This window comes from Oncorhynchus mykiss, chromosome 13, assembly GCF_013265735.2.
Source record: "Oncorhynchus mykiss isolate Arlee chromosome 13, USDA_OmykA_1.1, whole genome shotgun sequence".
Lineage (NCBI taxonomy): Eukaryota > Metazoa > Chordata > Actinopteri > Salmoniformes > Salmonidae > Oncorhynchus > Oncorhynchus mykiss.
This window is the reverse complement of record NC_048577.1, coordinates 430,465-454,000: the sequence shown is the minus strand read 5'-3', so window position 1 is coordinate 454,000 and position 23,536 is coordinate 430,465. Positions and strand designations below refer to the sequence as shown.

At 43.6% G+C, this 23,536-nt stretch overlaps 1 protein-coding gene across 5 annotated transcripts in view; it reads left to right on the top strand.

The window, feature by feature from the left end:
- LOC110513953 (serine/threonine-protein kinase/endoribonuclease IRE1) overlaps positions 1-23,536 on the top strand; it is a 60,615-nt gene that overhangs the window by 10,214 nt on the left and 26,865 nt on the right. For 2 of the 5 annotated variants that reach the window (XM_036939805.1, XM_036939804.1), the window contains 11 exons: positions 2,994-3,116; positions 4,089-4,190; positions 4,861-4,920; positions 9,133-9,334; positions 10,676-10,754; positions 11,520-11,670; positions 14,178-14,302; positions 14,433-14,624; positions 17,435-17,696; positions 18,249-18,339; positions 20,103-20,373. In XM_036939805.1, the coding sequence (XP_036795700.1) occupies positions 2,994-3,116; positions 4,089-4,190; positions 4,861-4,920; positions 9,133-9,334; positions 10,676-10,754; positions 11,520-11,670; positions 14,178-14,302; positions 14,433-14,624; positions 17,435-17,696; positions 18,249-18,339; positions 20,103-20,373 (1,658 nt within the window). Of the gene's footprint in view, positions 1-2,993; positions 3,117-4,088; positions 4,195-4,860; positions 4,921-9,132; positions 9,335-10,675; positions 10,755-11,519; positions 11,671-14,177; positions 14,303-14,432; positions 14,625-17,434; positions 17,697-18,248; positions 18,340-20,102; positions 20,374-23,536 lie in introns of all 5 variants that reach the window. The other 3 variants (XM_036939806.1, XM_036939807.1, XM_036939808.1) reach the window with 3 other exon arrangements.

Genomic DNA, 23,536 nt, shown 5'->3' with positions numbered 1-23,536 from the left:
CATCAGTACCTTGTTGTCGGGACATCAGTAATGTGTTGTCAGGACATCAGTACCTTGTTGTCAGGACATCAGTACCTTGTTGTCAGGACATCAGTACCTTGTTGTCAGGACATCAGTACCTTGTTGTCAGGACATCAGTACCTTGTTGTCAGGACATCAGTACCTTGTTGTCAGGACATCAGTAATGTGTTGCCAGGCCATCAGTACCTTGTTGTCGGGACATCAGTACCTTGTTGTCGGGACATCAGTACCTTGTTGTCGGGACATCAGTACCTTGTTGTCGGGACATCAGTACCTTGTTGTCGGGACATCAGTACCTTGTTGTCGGGACATCAGTAATGTGTTGAGGCTGTCAGGACATCAGTAATGTGTTGTCAGGACATCAGTACCTTGTTGTCAGGACATCAGTAATGTGTTGTCAGGACATCAGTACCTTGTTGTCAGGACATCAGTAATGTGTTGTCAGGACATCAGTAATGTGTTGTCAGGACATCAGTAATTAGTTGTCAGGACATCAGTAATTAGTTGTCAGGACATCAGTACCTTGTTGTCAGGACATCAGTAATGTGTTGTCAGGACATCAGTAATGTGTTGTCAGGACATCAGTAATTAGTTGTCAGGACATCAGTAATTAGTTGTCAGGACATCAGTAATGTGTTGTCAGGACATCAGTACCTTGTTGTCAGGACATCAGTAATGTGTTGTCAGGACATCAGTACCTTGTTGTCAGGACATCAGTAATGTGTTGTCAGGTCATCAGTAATGTGTTGTCAGGACATCAGTACCTTGTTGTCAGGACATCAGTAATGTGTTGAGGCTGTCAGGACATCAGTACCTTGTTGTCAGGACATCAGTAATTAGTTGTCAGGACATCAGTAATGTGTTGTCAGGACATCAGTAATGTGTTGTCAGGACATCAGTAATGTGTTGTCAGGACATCAGTAATGTGTTGAGGCTGTCAGGACATCAGTAATGTGTTGTCAGGACATCAGTAATGTGTTGTCAGGACATCAGTAATTAGTTGTCAGGACATCAGTAATGTGTTGTCAGGACATCAGTACCTTGTTGTCAGGACATCAGTAATGTGTTGTCAGGACATCAGTAATGTGTTGTCAGGACATCAGTACCTTGTTGTCATGACATCAGTAATGTGTTGCCAGGACATCAGTACCTTGTTGTCGGGACATCAGTACCTTGTTGTCGGGACATCAGTACCTTGTTGTCAGGACATCAGTAATGTGTTGAGGCTGTCAGGACATCAGTAATGTGTTGTCAGGACATCAGTACCTTGTTGTCAGGACATCAGTAATGTGTTGTCAGGACATCAGTACCTTGTTGTCAGGACATCAGTAATGTGTTGTCAGGACATCAGTAATGTGTTGTCAGGACATCAGTAATTAGTTGTCAGGACATCAGTACCTTGTTGTCAGGACATCAGTAATGTGTTGTCAGGACATCAGTAATGTGTTGTCAGGACATCAGTAATGTGTTGTCAGGACATCAGTAATTAGTTGTCAGGACATCAGTAATTAGTTGTCAGGACATCAGTAATGTGTTTTCAGGACATCAGTACCTTGTTGTCAGGACATCAGTAATGTGTTGTCAGGACATCAGTACCTTGTTGTCAGGACATCAGTAATGTGTTGTCAAGTCATCAGTAATGTGTTGTCAGGACATCAGTACCTTGTTGTCAGGACATCAGTAATGTGTTGTCAGGACATCAGTACCTTGTTGTCAGGACATCAGTAATGTGTTGTCAGGTCATCAGTAATGTGTTGTCAGGACATCAGTACCTTGTTGTCAGGACATCAGTAATGTGTTGAGGCTGTCAGGACATCAGTAATTAGTTGTCAGGACATCAGTAATGTGTTGTCAGGACATCAGTAATGTGTTGTCAGGACATCAGTAATGTGTTGTCAGGACATCAGTAATGTGTTGAGGCTGTCAGGACATCAGTAATGTGTTGTCAGGACATCAGTAATGTGTTGTCAGGACATCAGTAATTAGTTGTCAGGACATCAGTAATGTGTTGTCAGGACATCAGTACCTTGTTGTCAGGACATCAGTAATGTGTTGTCAGGACATCAGTAATGTGTTGTCAGGACATCAGTACCTTGTTGTCATGACATCAGTAATGTGTTGCCAGGACATCAGTACCTTGTTGTCGGGACATCAGTACCTTGTTGTCAGGACATCAGTACCTTGTTGTCAGGACATCAGTAATGTGTTGAGGCTGTCAGGACATCAGTAATGTGTTGTCAGGACATCAGTACCTTGTTGTCAGGACATCAGTACCTTGTTGTCAGGACATCAGTAATGTGTTGTCAGGACATCAGTACCTTGTTGTCAGGACATCAGTAATGTGTTGTCAGGACATCAGTAATGTGTTGTCAGGACATCAGTAATTAGTTGTCAGGACATCAGTACCTTGTTGTCAGGACATCAGTAATGTGTTGTCAGGACATCAGTAATGTGTTGTCAGGACATCAGTAATGTGTTGTCAGGACATCAGTAATTAGTTGTCAGGACATCAGTAATTAGTTGTCAGGACATCAGTAATGTGTTTTCAGGACATCAGTACCTTGTTGTCAGGACATCAGTAATGTGTTGTCAGGACATCAGTACCTTGTTGTCAGGACATCAGTAATGTGTTGTCAAGTCATCAGTAATGTGTTGTCAGGACATCAGTACCTTGTTGTCAGGACATCAGTAATGTGTTGAGGCTGTCTGGACATCAGTACCTTGTTGTCAGGACATCAGTACCTTGTTGTCAGGACATCAGTAATGTGTTGTCAGGACATCAGTAATGTGTTGTCAGGACATCAGTAATGTGTTGTCAGGGCATCAGTAATGTGTTGTCAGGACATCAGTAATGTGCTGTCAGGACATCAGTAATGTGTTGTCAGGACATCATTGTTAACGTGTGTGTGTTTGTGTGTGTGTGTGTGTGTGTGTGTGTGTGTGTGTGTGTGTGTGTGTGTGTACCTGTTTAGGTAAGAAGCAGGATGTATGGTTCGTGGTGGACCCCCAGACAGGAGAGAAACAGACCAGCCTCTCCACATCATCATCTGACTCCATTTGCCCCAATGCACCACTGCTATACATAGGAAGAACAGGTACCTAGTTAATACTACTGTATTCTGACTCCCATCAGTCCCAACACACCATAGGACAGACAGGGAACTAGTAAATTCTACTCTGTTCTGACTACAACACACCATAGGACAGACAGGTCAATACTACTCTATTCTAACTACAACACACCATAGGACAGACAGGTAACTAGGCAATACTACTGTATTCTAACTACAACACACCATAGGACAGACAGGGAACTAGGCAATACTACTCAGTTCTACTCTACTCAGTTCTACTCTACTCAGTTCTACTCTACTCAGTTCTACTTTGTTCTTCTCTTCTGTGTTCTACTCTACTCAGTTCTACTCAATTCTACTCTACTCAGTTCTACTCGGTTCTACTCTACTGAATTCTACTCTGTTCTTCTCTACTCTGTTCTTCTCTACTCTGTTCTTCTCTACTCTGTTCTTCTCTACTCTGTTCTACTCTGTTTTACTCTACTCTGTTCTACTCTACTCTGTTCTACTGCACCCTACTCTACTCTGTTCTACTCTACTCAGTTCTACTCTACTCAGTTCTGCTCTACTCAGTTCTACTCTACTCAGTTCTACTAGTTCTACTGTACCCTACTCTACTCAGTTCTACTCTACTCAGTTCTACTCTACTCAGCTCTACTCTGTTCTACTCTACTCAGCTCTACTCTACTCAGTTCTACTCTACTCAGTTCCACTCTACTCTGTTCTACTCTACTCAGTTCTACTCCACTCTGCTCAGTTCCACTCTACTCAGTTCCACTCTACTCAGTTCTACTCTACTCAGTTCTACTCTGCTCAGTTCTACTCTACTCAGTTCTACTCTACTCAGTTCTACTCTACTCAGTTCTACTCTGCTCAGTTCTACTCTATTTAGTTCTACTCTACTCAACTCTGTTCTGCTCTACTCAGTTCTACTCTACTCTACTGTCCTTTGTTCTACTCTACTTTACGGTACTCTACTCTTTTCTATTCCAGAGTACATGATAACGATGTATGATACGAAGACACAGGAGCTGAGGTGGAACGCAACATACAACGACTACTCTGCCCCGCCGTACGATGAGAAACACGACTACAGTAGGTACACAATGATAATATAATGTACTACAGTAGGTACACAATGATAATATAATGTACTACAGTAGGTACACAATGATTATATAATGTACTACAGTAGATACACAATTATACTATGTTGTACTACATTAGATACACAATTATACTATGTTGTACTACAGTAGGTACACAATGATAATATAATGTACTACAGTAGGTACACAATGATATGATGTACTACAGTAGGTACACAATGATATGATGTACTACAGTAGGTACACAATGATATGATGTACTACAGTACGTACACAATGATACTACAATGTACTACAGTACGTACACAATGATAATATAATGTAGTACAGTAGGTACACAATTATACTATAATGTACTACAGTACATACACAATTATACTATGTTGTACTACAGTAGATACACCATTATACTATGATGTACTACATTAGATACACCATTATACTATAATGTACTAAAGTAGATACACCATTATACTATAATGTACTACAGTAGATACACCATTATACTATAATGTACTACAGTAGATACACCATTATACTATAATGTACTACAGTAGATACACCATTATACTATAATGTACTACATTAGATACACCATTATACTATGATGTACTTATCTAGTTCTGCACAGTATGATAATGCAGTTGTTTCTCCAGAGATGGCCCATCTCGTCTCCAGTGGTGATGGGTTGGTGGTGACCGTAGACAGAGAGTCAGGTACGTTTTACTGTCAGGTAATTACTGTGTTTCCCAATAAACACCTGTTACAATAAACACCTGACAGACCTGCTACAATAAACACCTGTTACAATAAACACCTGTTACATTAAACACCTGACAGGCCTGTTACAATAAACACCTGACAGGCCTGTTACAATAAACACCTGACAGGCCTGTTACAATAAACACCTGCTACAATAAACACCTGCTACAATAAACACCTGTTACAATAAACACCTGACAGGCCTGTTTCAATAAACACCTGACAGGCCTGTTACAATAAACACCTGCTACAATAAACACCTGCTACAATAAACACCTGTTACAATAAACACCTGACAGGCCTGTTACAATAAACACCTGACAGGCCTGTTACAATAAACACCTGACAGGCCTGTTACAATAAACACCTGACAGGCCTGTTACAATAAACACCTGACAGGCCTGTTACAATAAACACCTGTTACAATAAACACCTGCTACAATAAACACCTGACAGGCCTGTTACAATAAACACCTGTTACAATAAACACCTGCTACAATAAACACCTGACAGGCCTGTTACAATAAACACCTGTTACAATAAACACCTGTTACAATAAACACCTGACAGGCCTGTTACAATAAACACCTGCTACAATAAACACCTGACAGGCCTGTTACAATAAACACCTGTTACAATAAACACCTGCTACAATAAACACCTGCTACAATAAACACGTTACAATAAACACCTGTTACAATAAACACCTAACAGGCCTGTTACAATAAACACCTGTTACAATAAACACCTGACAGGCCTGTTACAATAAACACCTGCTACAATAAACACCTGTTACAATAAACACCTGTTACAATAAACACCTGACAGGTCTGTTACAATAAACACCTGCTACAATAAACACCTGTTACAATAAACACCTGCTACAATAAACACCTGACAGGCCTGTTACAATAAACACCTGTTACAATAAACACCTGCTACAATAAACACCTGACAGGCCTGTTACAATAAACACCTGACAGGCCTGTTACAATAAACACCTGTTACAATAAACACCTGACAGGCCTGCTACAATAAACACCTGTTACAATAAACACCTGTTACAATAAACACCTGTTACAATAAACACCTGCTACAATAAACACCTGACAGGCCTGTTACAATAAACACCTGTTACAATAAACACCTGACAGGTCTTTTACAATAAACACCTGCTACAATAAACACCTGTTACAATAAACACCTGTTACAATAAACACCTGACAGGCCTGTTACAATAAACACCTGACAGGCCTGTTACAATAAACACCTGACAGGCCTGTTACAATAAACACCTGACAGGCCTGTTACAATAAACACCTGACAGGCCTGTTACAATAAACACCTGTTACAATAAACACCTGACAGGCCTGCTACAATAAACACCTGACAGGCCTGTTACAATAAACACCTGTTACAATAAACACCTGACAGGCCTGCTACAATAAACACCTGACAGGCCTGTTACAATAAACACCTGCTACAATAAACACCTGTTACAATAAACACCTGTTACAATAAACACCTGTTACAATAAACACCTGACAGGCCTGTTACAATAAACACCTGTTACAATAAACACCTGTTACAATAAACACCTGTTACAATAAACACCTGTTACAATAAACTCCTGTTACAATAAACACCTGACATGCCTGTTACAATAAACACCTGTTACAATAAACACCTGACAGGCCTGTTACAATAAACACCTGACAGGCCTGTTACAATAAACACCTGTTACAATAAACACCTGCTACAATAAACACCTGACAGGCCTGTTACAATAAACACCTGTTACAATAAACACCTGACAGGCCTGTTACAATAAACACCTGTTACAATAAACACCTGCTACAATAAACACCTGACAGGCCTGTTACAATAAACACCTGACAGGCCTGTTACAATAAACACCTGTTACAATAAACACCTGACAGGCCTGTTACAATAAACACCTGACAGGCCTGTTACAATAAACACCTGTTACAATAAACACCTGACTATTTTTTTTATATGTTATTAGGTTATAATGTATTATATCCCCTCTTTTCCTCTCCTCTCTCTCTGTCTCTAACCCTCCTCTCCTCTCTCTCTGTCTCTAACCCTCCTCTCCTCTCTCTCTGTCTCTAACCCTCCTCTCCTCTCTCTCTGTCTCTAACCCTCCTCCCTCTCTCTCTGTCTCTAACCCGCCTCTCCTCTCTCTCTGTCTCTAACCCTCCTCCCTCTCTCTCTCTCTCTCTCTCTCTAACCCTCCTCTCCTCTCTCTCTGTCTCTAACCCTCCTCCCCCTCTCTCTCTCTCTCTCTCTCTAACCCTCCTCTCCTCTCTCTCTGTCTCTAACCCTCCTCTCTCTCTGTCTCTAACCCTCCTCTCTCTCTCTCTCTCTCTCTCTGTCTCTAACCCTCCTCTACTCTCTCTCTGTCTCGAACCCTCCTCTCTCTCTGTCTCTAACCCTCCTCTCCCCTCTCTCTGTCTCTAACCCTCCTCTCCTCTCTCTGTCTCTAACCCTCCTCTCCTCTCTCTGTCTCTAACCCTCCTCTCCTCTCTCTCTCTCTCTCTCTCTAACCCTTCTCCCTCTCTCTCTCTCTCTGTCTCTAACCCTCCTCTCCTCTCTCTCTGTCTCTAACCCTCCTCTCTCTCTGTCTCTAACCCTCCTCTCCTCTCTCTCTGTCTCTAACCCTCCTCTCCCCTCTCTCTGTCTCTAACCCTCCTCTCATTTCTCTGCCTCTAACCCTCCTCTCCCCTCTCTCTCTGTCTCTAACCCTCCTCTCCTCTCTCTGTCTCTAACCCTCCTCTCCTCTCTCTCTGTCTCTAACCCTCCTCCCCCTCTCTCTCTCTCTCTCTCTCTCTCTCTCTCTCTCTCTCTCTCTCTAACCCTCCTCTCCTCTCTCTCTGTCTCTAACCCTCCTCTCTCTCTCTCTGTCTCTAACCCTCCTCTACTCTCTCTCTGTCTCTAACCCTCCTCTCCTCTCTCTCTGTCTCTAACCCTCCTCTCCCCTCTCTCTGTCTCTAACCCTCCTCTCATTTCTCTGCCTCTAACCCTCCTCTCCCCTCTCTCTGTCTCTAACCCTCCTCTCTTCTCTCTGTCTCTAACCCTCCTCTCCTCTCTCTCTGTCTCTAACCCTCCTCTCCTCTCTCTCTGTCTCTAACCCTCCTCTCCTCTCTGTCTGTCTCTAACCCTTCTCTCCTCTCTCTGTCTCTAACCCTCCTCTCCTCTCTCTGTCTCTAACCCTCCTCTCCTCTCTCTGTCTCTAACCCTCCTCTCCTCTCTCTGTCTCTAACCCTCCTCTCCTCTCTCTCTCTCTAACCCTTCTCCCTCTCTCTCTCTCTCTGTCTCTAACCCTCCTCTCCTCTCTCTCTGTCTCTAACCCTCCTCTCTCTCTGTCTCTAACCCTCCTCTCCTCTCTCTCTGTCTCTAACCCTCCTCTCCCCTCTCTCTCTCTAACCCTCCTCTCATTTCTCTGCCTCTAACCCTCCTCTCCCCTCTCTCTCTCTAACCCTCCTCTCCTCTCTCTGTCTCTAACCCTCCTCTCCTCTCTCTCTGTCTCTAACCCTCCTCCCCCTCTCTCTCTCTCTCTCTCTCTCTCTCTAACCCTCCTCTCCTCTCTCTCTGTCTCTAACCCTCCTCTCTCTCTGTCTCTAACCCTCCTCTCCTCTCTTTCTGTCTCTAACCCTCCTCTCTCTCTCTCTCTGTCTCTAACCCTCCTCTACTCTCTCTCTGTCTCTAACCCTCCTCTCCTCTCTCTCTGTCTCTAACCCTCCTCTCCCCTCTCTCTGTCTCTAACCCTCCTCTCATTTCTCTGCCTCTAACCCTCCTCTCCCCTCTCTCTGTCTCTAACCCTCCTCTCTTCTCTCTGTCTCTAACCCTCCTCTCCTTTCTCTCTCTGTCTCTAACCCTCCTCTCCTCTCTCTCTGTCTCTAACCCTCCTCTCCTCGCTCTCTGTCTCTAACCCTCCTCTCCTCTCTCTCTGTCTCTAACCCTCCTCTCCTCTCTCTCTGTCTCTAACCCTCCTCTCCTCTCTCTCTGTCTCTAACCCTCCTCTCCCCTCTCTCTCTGTCTCTAACCCTCCTCTCCCCTCTCTCTCTGTCTCCAACCCTCCTCTCTCTGTCTCTAACCCTCCTCTCCTTTCTCTCTGTTGCTAACCCTCCTCTCCTCTATCCCAGGTGACGTCCTGTGGATGCAAAACTATGGGTCACCTGTGGTGGGGGTGTACCTGTACAGCCAGGACTCTCTGAGACACGCCCCTCACCTGTCAGTTGCCATGGAGACGCTGCGTTACCTCACCTTCTCGTCCCACGACACACACACCATGAAGTGGAGCTACCAGTTTGTCACGGAGCAGGCCAGCACACACACACAGCTGGTGTAAGAGACACACACACAGACACACACACACACAGCTAGTGTAAGAGTAGTTTAATCACCTCAATTTGCTCAATTTCCACATTATTTATTACAAGATTTAGTTGAGCTTTAGGGTTTCATGAATGATTTGCCCCAAATACAATGCTTTTAGTTGTTCTTAAATGATTTAGGACTAACATTTCTTGCCTTTCCATTCTGAAACTAACTGCAGCTCTTTGTTAAGTGTTGCAGTCATTTCAGTCGATGTAGTAGCTGACGTGTATAGTGTTGAGTCATCCGCATACATAGACTCACTGGCTTCACTCAAAAGCTAGTGGTATGTCGTTAGGAAAGATTGAAAAAAGTAAGGGGCCTAAACAGCTGCCCTGGGGAATTCCTGATTCTACCAGTAAGGGGCCTTGACAGCTGCCCTGGTGTATGCCTGATTGTACCAGTAAGAGGCCTAGACAGCTGCCCTGGGGAATTCCTGATTCTACCAGTAAGGGGCCTTGACAGCTGCCCTGGTGAATGCCTGATTCTACCAGTAAGGGGCCTAGACAGCTGCCCTGGGGAATTCCTGATTCTACCAGTAAGGGGCCTTGACAGCTGCCCTGGTAAATGCCTGATTCTACCAGTAAGGGGCCTAGACAGCTGCCCTGGTGAATGCCTGATTCTACCAGTAAGGGGCCTAGACATCTGCCCTGGGGAATTCCTGATTCTACCAGTAAGGGGCCTTGACAGCTGCCCTGGTGAATGCCTGATTCTACCAGTAAGGGGCCTAGACAGCTGCCCTGGGGAATTCCTGATTCTACCAGTAAGGGGCCTTGACAGCTGCCCTGGTAAATGCCTGATTCTACCAGTAAGGGGCCTAGACAGCTGCCCTGGTGAATGCCTGATTCTACCAGTAAGGGGCCTTGACAGCTGCCCTGGGGAATTCCTGATTCTACCTCGATTATGTTGGAGAGGCTTCCATTAAAGAACACGCTCTGTGTTCTGTTAGCCTTTCTTCCCCCCAAAATGACATTCAAGGTTCTCCAAAGCTTTTTTATTATAATTATTTATGTAATTTATCTTTGTTTCATAGTTTAGTTTCTTCTTCTTTTTAATCAGTTTAGTCACATGATTTCTCAATTTGCAGTACGTTTTGCCAATCGGTTGTACAGCCAGACTTATTTGCCATTCTTTTTGCCTCATCCCTCTACAACCATACAACTTGTTCAATTCCTCATCAACCCACAGGGGATTGTAACAGTTTTTACAGTCATTGTCTTAATGGGGTTTTGGGCATTACAATGTAATTGAAGGTGTTTCAAACCTTCTCTTTCCTGTCATTCTTCATGTCATTTGTCTTGTGTGTTTTAGGCCCACTCTGTATGTGGGGAAGCTGGATTCTCATCTGTACGCCTCCACCTCCCTGGTTCACGACGGAGTCTCTCTAGTGGTCAGTACAGCTGTCAATCAACAGCAAAAAAAAAAAATACACTGAGTTGGCAAAACATTAAGAACACCTGCTCTTTAAAAAAAAAAAAATGACAGACTGACCAAGTGAAAGATGTCCCTTATTGATGTCACTTGTTAAATCTACTTCGATCAGTGATGAAGGGGAGGAGGCAGCATTGTGTGTGTGTGTGTGTTGTGTGTGTGTGTGTGTGTGTGTGTGTGCGTGTGTGCGTGTGTGTGTGTGCCATTCAGTGGGTGAAGACAGAAGATTTAAGTCCCTTTTGAACGGGGGATGGTCATAATGGGCAGCAGTTTGAGTGTTCACTGCTGGGTTTTTACACACTCAGTTTCCCCCCTGCTGGGTATCAGGAATGGTCCACCACCCAAAAGGCCATGTCCCCTGCTGGGTATCAGGAATGGTCCACCACCCAAAAGGCCATGTCCCCTGCTGGGTATCAGGAATGGTCCACCACCCAAAAGGCCATGTCCCCTGCTGGGTATCAGGAATGGTCCACCACCCAAAAGGCCATGTCCCCTGCTGGGTATCAGGAATGGTCCACCACCCAAAAGGCCACGCAGCCAACTTGCCACAACTGTTGGGAGTCATTGGAGTCAACATGCGCCAGCATCCCTGTGGAATGCTTTCTTGTAGAGGCCATGCCCTTATGAATTGAGGTTGTTAGGAAGGTGAACTTTTCTCTCTGAATTTTATTGGCTGATTCTTCTCTGATACGTTGATGTATTGATTGATGTGTTGCCACGGCAGCCGCGGGGCTTGACACTGGCGCGTATCGAGGGACCGGAGACCGAGGAGGTTACGGTTAGAGAGGAGGGAGAGTGTGAGATCATCCCGTCTACCGACGTACGATACCCGCCAGGCTCCACCAACACACTGAACAACCAGTGGCTCCTCATAGGTAACTACCCGCTAGGCTCCACCAACACACTGAACAACCAGTGGCTCCTCATAGGTAACTACCCGCCAGGCTCCACCAACACACTGAACAACCAGTAGGTAACTACCCACCAGGCTCCACCAACACACTGAACAACCAGTAGGTAACTACCCACCAGGCTCCACCAACACACTGAACAACCAGTAGGTAACTACCCACCAGGCTCTATAGGTAACTACCCGCCAGGCACCACCAACACACTGAACAACCAGTAGGTAACTACCCACCAGGCTCCACCAACACACTGAACAACCAGTAGGTAACTACCCACCAGGCTCCACCAACACACTGAACAATCAGTAGGTAACTACCCACCAGGCTCTATAGGTAACTACCCACCAGGCTCCACCAACACACTGAACAACCAGTAGATAACTACCCACCAGGCTCTATAGGTAACTACCCACCAGGCTCCACCAACACACTGAACAACCAGTAGGTAACTACCCACCAGGCTCTATAGGTAACTACCCACCAGGCTCCACCAACACACTGAACAACCAGTAGGTAACTACCCACCAGGCTCCACCAACACACTGAACAACCAGTAGGTAACTACCCACCAGGCTCTATAGGTAACTACCCGCCAGGCACCACCAACACACTGAACAACCAGTAGGTAACTACCCACCAGGCTCCACCAACACACTGAACAACCAGTAGGTAACTACCCACCAGGCTCCACCAACACACTGAACAACCAGTAGGTAACTACCCACCAGGCTCTATAGGTAACTACCCGCCAGGCACCACCAACACACTGAACAACCAGTAGGTAACTACCCACCAGGCTCCACCAACACACTGAACAACCAGTAGGTAACTACCCACCAGGCTCCACCAACACACTGAACAATCAGTAGGTAACTACCCACCAGGCTCTATAGGTAACTACCCACCAGGCTCCACCAACACACTGAACAACCAGTAGATAACTACCCACCAGGCTCTATAGGTAACTACCCACCAGGCTCCACCAACACACTGAACAACCAGTAGGTAACTACCCACCAGGCTCTATAGGTAACTACCCACCAGGCTCCACCAACACACTGAACAACCAGTAGGTAACTACCCACCAGGCTCCACCAACACACTGAACAACCAGTAGATAACTACCCACCAGGCTCTATAGGTAACTACCCACCAGGCTCTATAGGTAACTACCCACCAGTCTCTATAGGTAACTACCCACCAGGCTCTATAGGTAACTACCCACCAGGCTCTATAGGTAACTACCCACCAGGCTCTATAGGTAACTACCCGCCAGGCACCACCAACACACTGAACAACCAGTAGGTAACTACCCACCAGGCTCTATAGGTAACTACCCGCCAGGCACCACCAACACACTGAACAACCAGTAGGTAACTACCCACCAGGCTCCACCAACACACTGAACAACCAGTAGGTAACTACCCACCAGGCTCTATAGGTAACTACCCGCCAGGCACCACCAACACACTGAACAACCAGTAGGTAACTACCCACCAGGCTCTATAGGTAACTACCCACCAGGCTCAATAGGTAACTACCCACCAGGCTCTATAGGTAACTACCCACCAGGCTCCACCAACACACTGAACAACCAGTAGGTAACTACCCACCAGGCTCCACCAACACACTGAACAACCAGTAGGTAACTACCCACCAGGCTCCACCAACACACTGAACAACCAGTAGGTAACTACCCACCAGGCTCCACCAACACACTGAACAACCAGTAGGTAACTACCCACCAGGCTCTATAGGTAACTACCCGCCAGGCACCACCAACACACTGAACAACCAGTAGGTAACTACCCACCAGGCTCTATAGGTAACTACCCGCCAGGCACCACCAACACACTGAACAACCAGTAGGTAACTACCCACCAGGCTCTATAGGTAACTACCCGCCAGGCTCCACCAACACACTGAACAACCAGTAGGTAACTACCCACCAGGCTCCACCAACAAACTGAACAACCAGTAGGTAATTACCCACCAGGCACCACCAACACACTGAACAACCAGTAGGTAATTACCCACCAGGCTCCACCAACACACTGAACAACCAGTGACAACAAACTGACCACACAGAGACACCAGACACACTGACCACACAGAGACACCAGACACACTAATCACCAGACACACTAACCACACAGAGACAACAGACACACTAACCACACAGAGACACACAGCTCTCTGTCTCTCGCTCTGTCTCTCTCTCTCCCTCTGTCTCTCTCGCTCTGTCTCTCTCTCTGTCTCTCGCTCTGTCTCTCTGTCTCTCTCTGTCTCTCTCTCTCTCTGTCTCTCTCTCTCTCACACTCTCTCTCTCTCTCTCACACTCTCTCTCTCTCTCTCTCTGTCTCTCTCACACTCTCTCTCACTCACTCTCTCTCTCTCACTCACTCACTCTCTCTCTCTCTCTCTCTCTCACACTCTCTCTCTCTCTCTCACACACTCTCTCTCTCTCTCATCAGGACACCATGAGTTACCCCCGGTAGCCCACACCACCATGTTGAGAGACTTCCCGGTAAACCTGCAGCGTTCCGGTGATGCCGTTATCCCGACCCGGTCTCAGAACAACCGCTATACAGACCATCCTGTAAGTTACAACCCCCTTACCCCTGAACCCTGACCTCTGACCTCTAAACCCCACTCACATACAGACCATCCTGTGAGTTACAACCCATATTCCTTGACCTCTAACCTGAACCCCCCTCCCCCCTCTTTAGTTCCAGTCAGTAGGTCATGGTGGTGGAGGGGGTCGTGGTTCGGGTCCTAGCGGCAGCAGAAGGACCCAAGCAGGATCAAGATCAGGGTTGTCCTCTATCCTGCCCGACTATATATACCAGGACCCTGTTACCGTGGTGATCCTGTCTCTACTGCTGGGAGGATGGCTTGCCTTCGCTCTGACTTATCCACAGGTTAGTTCAACAGGACAGGGTGGGGTGGGAGTCAGGGAGTCATTGTCCCGTAGGACAATGTGACCGGCAAGATTGTAATTTACCGGACGTTTGAGACATTTACCAGACCCATGTGCATTGGGTGGCTAACCCATCCCCTGGTGCTCAGAATGACAGGAAACCAATTTAGATTCTTCTAGAGGGTGGTAATTCATTTAGATGGTGGTAATTCATTTAGATGTCTGTAATACCTACATGTTTCATGCAGAACACCATAGTCCCTGTGCTCAAGAACGCCAAGGTAACCTTGCTTAAATGACTACCGCCCTGTAGCAATCACGTCTGTAGCCATAACATTTGATTTGATTTGAAGTGCTTTGAAAGGCTTGCTCACATCAACACCATCATCCCAGAAACCCTAGACCCACTCCAATTTGCATATCCGGAAGGAAGGAACATTTACGTGACAATGCTGTTTGTTGACTACAGCTCAGCGTTCAACACTATAGTGCCTTTAAAGCTCATCACGAAGGACCCTGGGACTAAACACCTCCCTCTGCAACTGGATCCTGGACTTCCTGACGGGCTTCCTCCTGTACAGTAGGAGGCGGTGTTTCCACCTCCAATTCAATTCCTGGACTTCCTGATGGGCTTCCTCCTGTACTCCTTGTTCACCCACGATTGTGCGACTCCAACACCATCATTAAGTTTGCTGACGACACAACAGTGGTAGTCCTGATCACCGACAATGATGAGACGGCCTATAGGGAGGTCAGAGACCTGGCAGTGTGGTGCCAGGATAACAACTCCTCCCTCATTGTGAGCAAGACAAAGGAGCTGATCGTGGACTACAGGGAAAGAAGGGCCGAGCACGTCCCCGTTCACATCGACGGGGCAGTAGTGGAGCGGGTCTCGAGCTTCAAGTTCCTCACTAATAAACTATCATGGTCCAAACACACCAAGACAGCCGTGAAGAGGGAACTTTTTCTCCCTCAGGAGACTGAAAAGATTTGGCTGAATGGGTCCTCAGATCCTCAACAGGTTCTACAGCTGCACCATCGGGGGCATCCTGACTGGTTGTATCATTGCTTGGTATGGCAACTGTTCGGCCTCCGACCGCAACTTGGAGGGCCCTCCTTTGTGTTACTGACAAAACTTTGAGGGTGACTTCGGGGACACACCCATCAACTTCAGGGACACACCCATCAACTTCGGGGACACACCCATCATCTTCGGGGACACACCCATCAACTTCAAGACACACCCAACAACTTCAGGACACACCTATCAACTTCAGGACACACCCATCAACTACAGGACACACCCATCAAGCTTCATCGCTTGGTATGGCAACTGCCTGGTATAGCACTACCCTACAGAGGGCAACTGCTCGGCATCGATGTTCCTTCTAAGCTAAGCACCTCCTCCAGGATTGCCACTTGGAAGAATTGCCGCACAGAGACGCAAATGATTGAACTTTACTGCCCAATTAGTTTGCACTATGTTCAGTGTTTTACGTTACAGGCTTATTCTAAAATGAATTAAATTGTTTTTGTCCCCTGATCAATCTACACAATACCTCATAATGACATCACAATACCTCATAATGACATCACAATACCCCATAATGACATCACAATACCTCATAATGACAAAGTGAAAACGGGTATCATATTTCCATCAGTATTCAGACGCTTTACTCAGTACTTTGTTGAAGCACCTTTGGCAGCGATTACAGCCTCGAGTCTTCTTGAGTATGACGCTACAAGCTTGGCATGCCTGTATTTGGGGAGTTTCTCCCATTCTTCTCTGCAGATTCTCTCTGTCAGGTTGGATGGGGAGCATCGCTGCACAGCTATTTTCAGGTCTCCCCAGAGATAATTGATACGGTTCAAGTCCGGGCTCTGGCTGGGCCACTCAAGGACATTCAGAGACTTGACCTGAAGCCACTCCTGCGTTGTCTTGGCTGTGTGCTTAGGGTCGTTATCCTGTTGGAAGTTTAACCTTAGCCCCAGTCAAGGGTCCTGAATGTTCTGGAGCAGGTTTTCATCAAGGATCTCTCTGTACTTTGCTCCATTCATCTTTCCCTCCTGACGAGTCTCCCAGTCCATGCCATTGAAAAACATCCCCACAGCCTGATGCTGCCTCCACCATTCTTCACTCTAGGGATGCTGCCACCACCATGCTTCACCATAGGGATGGAGCCACCATGCTTCGCCGTAGGGATGGAGCCACCATGCTTCACCGTAGGGATGGAGCCACCACCATGTTCACCATAGGGATGGAGCCACCACCATGCTTCACCGTAGGGATGGAGCCACCATGCTTCACCGTAGGGATGGTGGAGCCACCATGCTTCACCGTTTTCACTTTGTCATTATGGGCTATTCTGTGGAGATTTGATGAGAACATTTATTTTAATCAATTTTAGATTAAGGTTGTCAAGGGGTCTGAATACATTTCAAATGCACTGTAAGTGTGTGTGTTGTGTGGTGTGTGGTGTGTGTGTGTGTGTGTTGTGTGTGTTGTGTGTGTATATAATGTTTGTGCATTTAAAGGTGTGTGTCTGTCTGTACTATATATAAAGTCTGTGTGCGTGTGTGTGTGTGTGTGTGTGTGTGTGTGTGTGTGTGTGTGTGTGTGTGTGTGTGTGTGTGTGTGTGTGTGTGTGTGTGTGTGTGTGTGTGTGTGTGTGTGTGTGTTGTGTGTGTATATAATGTTTGTGCATTTAAAGGTGTGTGTCTGTCTGTACTATATATAAAGTCTGTGTGTGTGTGTGTGTGTGTGTGTGTGTGTGTGTGTGTGTGTATATATATAACTGTGTGACCCAGCAGCAGAAGGACCAGAGACAGCAGTTGGACGAAGCTCTGGAATCCCGCCTCCAACACCTGCTAGACACGCCCTCTTCTGCAGACACACCCCCTTCTCCACCAGACACACCCCTTTCCCCAGGAACCCCCCTTCCTTCTGGAGCCCAGCCCCAGTCTGCAGACTCACAGCCGTCCTCTGTGGACCCTCCTCTCTCTGGCTCGCCCGGTAACAGTAGTGACGCTGTAGCCAGGAACGGATCTGCTGTAACACGACACACACACGGTGAGACACACACACACGCACACTAAGTGGCAGATACTTTAATTACAAGGTTAGAATCTTTCTAAGGTCCATTCTCCCCCTCTCCCTCCCCCTCCCTCCCCCTCTCTCCCCCTCTCCCTCCTCTTTCTCCCCCTCTCTCTCCCCCCTCCCTCTCTCCCCCCTCCCTCTCTCTCTCTCTCTCTCTCCCTCCACTCTCCCTCCTCTCTCTCTCTTCCTCTTCTCCTTCCTCCTCTCTCTCTCTCTTTCTCTCTCCCTCCACTCTCCCTCCTCTCTCTCTTCCTCCTCTTCTTCATTCTCTCTCTCTCTCTCTCTCTCTCTCTCTCTCTCTCTCTCTCTCTCTCTCTCTCTCTCTTCCTCCTCTCCTTCCTCCTCTCTCCCCCCCTCTCTCTCTCCCCCTCTCTCTCTCTCCCCCTCTCTCTCTCCCTCTCCCTCCTCTCTCTCTCTCCCCCTCTCTCTCTCTCCCCCCCTCTCTCTCTCTCTCTCTCTCTCTCTCTCTCTTCCTCCTCTCCTTCCTCCTCTCTCTCTCTCTCTCTCCCCCTCTCTCTCTCTCAGATGGAGGGATAGAGGAGGTGGAGGTAGGGAAGATCTCCTTCTGTCCATCAGAGATTCTGGGACATGGAACAGAAGGAACCTTCGTCTTCCGGTCAGTCTTCCATCCGTTGATGTTTACTGATGTTTACTGATGTAGGGTTAGATGATGTTTACTGATGTAGGGTTAGGGTTAGATGTGTAGATGATGTTTACTGATGTAGGGTTAGATGATGTTTACTGATGTAGGGTTAGATGATGTTTACTGATGTAGGGTTAGATGATGTTTACTGATGTAGGGTTAGATGATGTTTACTGATGTAGGGTTAGATGATGTTTACTGATGTAGGGTTAGATGATGTTTACTGATGTAGGGTTAGATGATGTTTACTGATGTAGGGTTAGATGATGTTTACTGATGTAGGGTTAGATGATGTTTAGTGATGTAGGGTTAGATGATGTTTACTGATGTAGGGTTAGATGATGTTTACTGATGTAGGGTTAGATGATGTTTACTGATGTAGGGTTAGGGTTAGATGTGTAGATGATGTTTACTGATGTAGGGTTAGGGTTAGATGTTTAGATGATGTTTACTGATGTAGGGTTAGGGTTAGATGTTTAGATGATGTTTACTGATCATGAAAAGCAGTTTCTTGCTTTATAACCCAGACTTAAATGTGGAATAATTGGAAATATGTATTTCTGACTATGCTCTGATGATATTAAAGCCAAAACAGTTATAACGTTTATTTAACAATCCCTGGAAAATGTAGTAGTTGGTCATTGGTTTTAGGGTTCTCCTTGAACTCTCTGCATTGTATTGGTTTTAGTGGAGCTGGGGTCTCCTTGAACTCTCTGCATCGTATTGGTTTTAGTGGAGCTGGGGTTCTCCTTGAACTCTCTGCATTGTATTGGTTTTAGTGGAGCTGGGGTCTCCTTGAACTCTCTGCATCGTATTGGTTTTAGTGGAGCTGGGGTCTCCTTGAACTCTGCATCGTATTGGTTTTAGTGGAGCTGGGGTGCTCCTTGAACTCTCTGCATCGTATTGGTTTTAGTGGAGCTGGGGTCTCCTTGCACCCCCCCACACCAGACAATTTGAATTCTCTCGTATTGTGTCGTTTTATTCATAACAATATTGTGTGTATTCATGACATACTCATTATATATATATATATTCATGGCATAGTCATTATATATTCATGAATTAGTAATAATTTTTTCGTTATTTATTAATGATATAGTTATGATATTCATTATTTATTAATGATATAGTTATGATATAGTCATTATATAGTCATAATATAGTTATTATGTATAAATTATTTATATATTCATGACAAAGTCATGATATATTCATGATATATTCATGACATAGCCATTATATATTCATGACATAGCCATTATATATTCGTGACATAGTCATTATATATTCGTGACATAGTCATTATATATTCGTGACATAGTCATTATATATTCGTGACATAGTCATTGTATATTCATGACATAGTCATTATATATTCCTGATAAGTTCCTGATATAGTCATTATATATTCCTGATGTAGTCATTATATATTCATGACATTGTCAAATATATATTCACAACATAGTCATTATATATTCATGATATAGTCATGATATAGCCATTATATATTCATGACATAGTCATTATATATTCATGCTATATTCATGATATAGTCATTATATATATATATTCATGCCGTAGTCATTATATATTCATGACATAGTCATGATATAGTCATTATATATTCATGATATAGTCATTATATATTCATGACATAGCCAGTATATATTCCTGATAAGTTCCTGATATAGTCATTATATATTCATGCTAAGTTCCTGATATATGAAATGTTCCAGGGGCCGTTTTGACGGCCGTCGCGTGGCGGTGAAGCGGATCCTTCCAGAGTGTTTTGACGTTGCAGAGCGAGAGGTCCAGCTGCTCCGGGAATCGGACGAACATCCAAACGTCATCAGATACTACTGCACCGAGAGAGACAAACTGTTCACCTACATCGCTATAGAACTGTGTGCTGCTACGCTACAACAGGTAGGTAGATACTACTGCACCGAGCGAGACAAACTGTTCACCTACATCGCTATAGAACTGTGTGCTGCTACGCTACAACAGGTAGGTAGATACTACTGCACCGAGAGAGACAAACTGTTCACCTACAACAGGTAGGTAGATCCTACTGCACCGAGAGAGACAAACTGTTCACCTACAACAGGTAGGTAGATACTACTGCACCGAGAGAGACAAACTGTTCACCTACAACAGGTAGGTAGATACTACTGCACCGAGAGAGACAAACTGTTCACCTACAACCTGGTAGTATATATATATAACCTGGTAGTGTATATATATAACCTGGTAGTGTATATATGTAACCTGGTAGTGTGTATGTATATAACCTGGTAGTGTGTGTATATATATATAACCTGGTAGTGTGTATATATATATATATATATATATAACCTGGTAGTGTATATATATAACCTGGTATTGTGTATATATATAACCTGGTAGTGTGTATATATAACCTGGTAGTGTTTATATATAACCTGGTAGTGTGTATGTATATAACCTGGTAGTGTGTATATATATATAACCTGGTAGTGTATATATAACCTGGTAGTGTATATATATAACCTGGTAGTGTGTATGTATATAACCTGGTAGTGTGTATATATATATAACCTGGTAGTGTATATATAACCTGGTAGTGTTTATATATAACCTGGTAGTGTTTATATATAACCTGGTAGTGTGTATGTATATAACCTGGTAGTGTGTATATATATATAACCTGGTAGTGTATATATAACCTGGTAGTGTTTATATATAACCTGGTAGTGTGTATGTATATAACCTGGTAGTGTGTATATATATATAACCTGGTAGTGTATATATAACCTGGTAGTGTATATATATAACCTGGTAGTGTGTATGTATATAACCTGGTAGTGTGTATATATATAACCTGGTAGTGTATATATAACCTGGTAGTGTGTATATATATATAACCTGGTAGTGTATATATAACCTGGTAGTGTGTATATATATATAACCTGGTAGTGTATATATAACCTGGTAGTGTATATATATAACCTGGTAGTGTATATATATAACCTGGTATTGTGTATATATATAACCTGGTAGTGTGTATATATAACCTGGTAGTGTTTATATATAACCTGGTAGTGTGTATGTATATAACCTGGTAGTGTGTATATATATATAACCTGGTAGTGTATATATAACCTGGTAGTGTATATATATAACCTGGTAGTGTGTATGTATATAACCTGGTAGTGTGTATATATATATAACCTGGTAGTGTATATATAACCTGGTAGTGTGTATATATATATAACCTGGTAGTGTATATATAACCTGGTAGTGTATATATATAACCTGGTAGTGTATATATATATAACCTGGTAGTGTATATACAGTGCCTTGCGAAAGTATTCGGCCCCCTTGAACTTTGCGAACTTTTGCCACATTTCAGGCTTCAAACATAAAGATATAAAACTGTATTTTTTTGTGAAGAATTAACAACAAGTGGGACACAATCATGAAGTGGAACGACATTTATTGGATATTTCAAACTTTTTTAACAAATCAAAAACTGAAAAATTGGGCGTGCAAAATTATATAGTTATAATTATTATTTATTATATAATTATATATATATTTTTTATATATATATATATAGTATATAACCTGGTAGTATGTATATATAACCTCATAATGTATATATATTACCTGATAATGTATATATATATAACCTGGTAGTGTATATATATAACCTGGTAGTGTATATATATATAACCTGGTAGTGTATATATATAACCTGGTAGTGTATATATATAACCTGGTAGTGTATATATATAACCTGGTAGTGTGTATATATAACCTGATAGTGTATGTATAACCTGGTAGTGTGTACATATAACCTGATAGTGTATATATAACCTGGTAGTTTATATATATATATAACCTGGTAGTGTGTATATAACCTGGTAGTGTGTGTATATAACCTGGTAGTGTATATATATAACCTGATAGTGTATATATATATAACCTGGTAGTGTATATATGTAATTTGTATAACCTGGTAGTGTATATATAACCTGATAGTGTATATATAACCTGGTAGTTTATATATATAACCTGGTAGTGTGTATATAACCTGGTAGTGTGTGTATATAACCTGGTAGTGTATATATATAACCTGGTAGTGTGTATATATAACCTGATAGTGTATATATATATAACCTGGTAGTGTGTATATATAACCTGGTAGTGTGTGTATATAACCTGGTAGTGTGTATATAACCTGGTAGTGTGTATATAACCTGGTAGTTTATATATATAACCTGGTAGTGTGTATATAACCTGGTAGTGTGTGTATATAACCTGGTAGTGTATATATATAACCTGGTAGTGTGTATATATAACCTGATAGTGTATATATATATAACCTGGTAGTGTGTATATAACCTGGTAGTGTGTGTATATAACCTGGTAGTGTGTATATAACCTGGTAGTGTATATATATAACCTGGTAGTGTATATTTATATCCTGGTAGTGTATATATAACCTGGTAGTGTATATATATAACCTGGTAGTGTGTATATATAACCTGGTAGTGTGTGTATATAACCTGGTAGTGTATATATAACCTGGTAGTGTATATATATATATATATATATATAACCTGGTAGTATGTATATAACCTGGTAGTGTATATATATAACCTGGTAGTGTATATATATATATATATATATAACCTGGTAGTATGTATATAACCTGGTAGTGTATATATAACCTGGTAGTGTATATATAACCTGGTAGTGTATATATATAACCTGGTAGTATGTATATAACCTGGTAGTGTATATATATAACCTGGTAGTGTGTATATAACCTGGTAGTGTATATATATAACCTGGTAGTGTATTTATGTAATTTGTATAACCTGGTAGTGTATATATAACCTGATAGTGTATATATAACCTGGTAGTTTATATATATAACCTGGTAGTGTGTATATAACCTGGTAGTGTGTGTATATAACCTGGTAGTGTATATATATAACCTGGTAGTGTGTATATATAACCTGATAGTGTATATATGTAATATGTATAACCTGGTAGTGTATATATATAACCTGGTAGTGTGTATATATATAACCTGGTAGTGTGTATATATAACCTGGTAGTGTATATATAACCTGGTAGTGTATATATATAACCTGGTAGTGTATATATATAACCTGGTAGT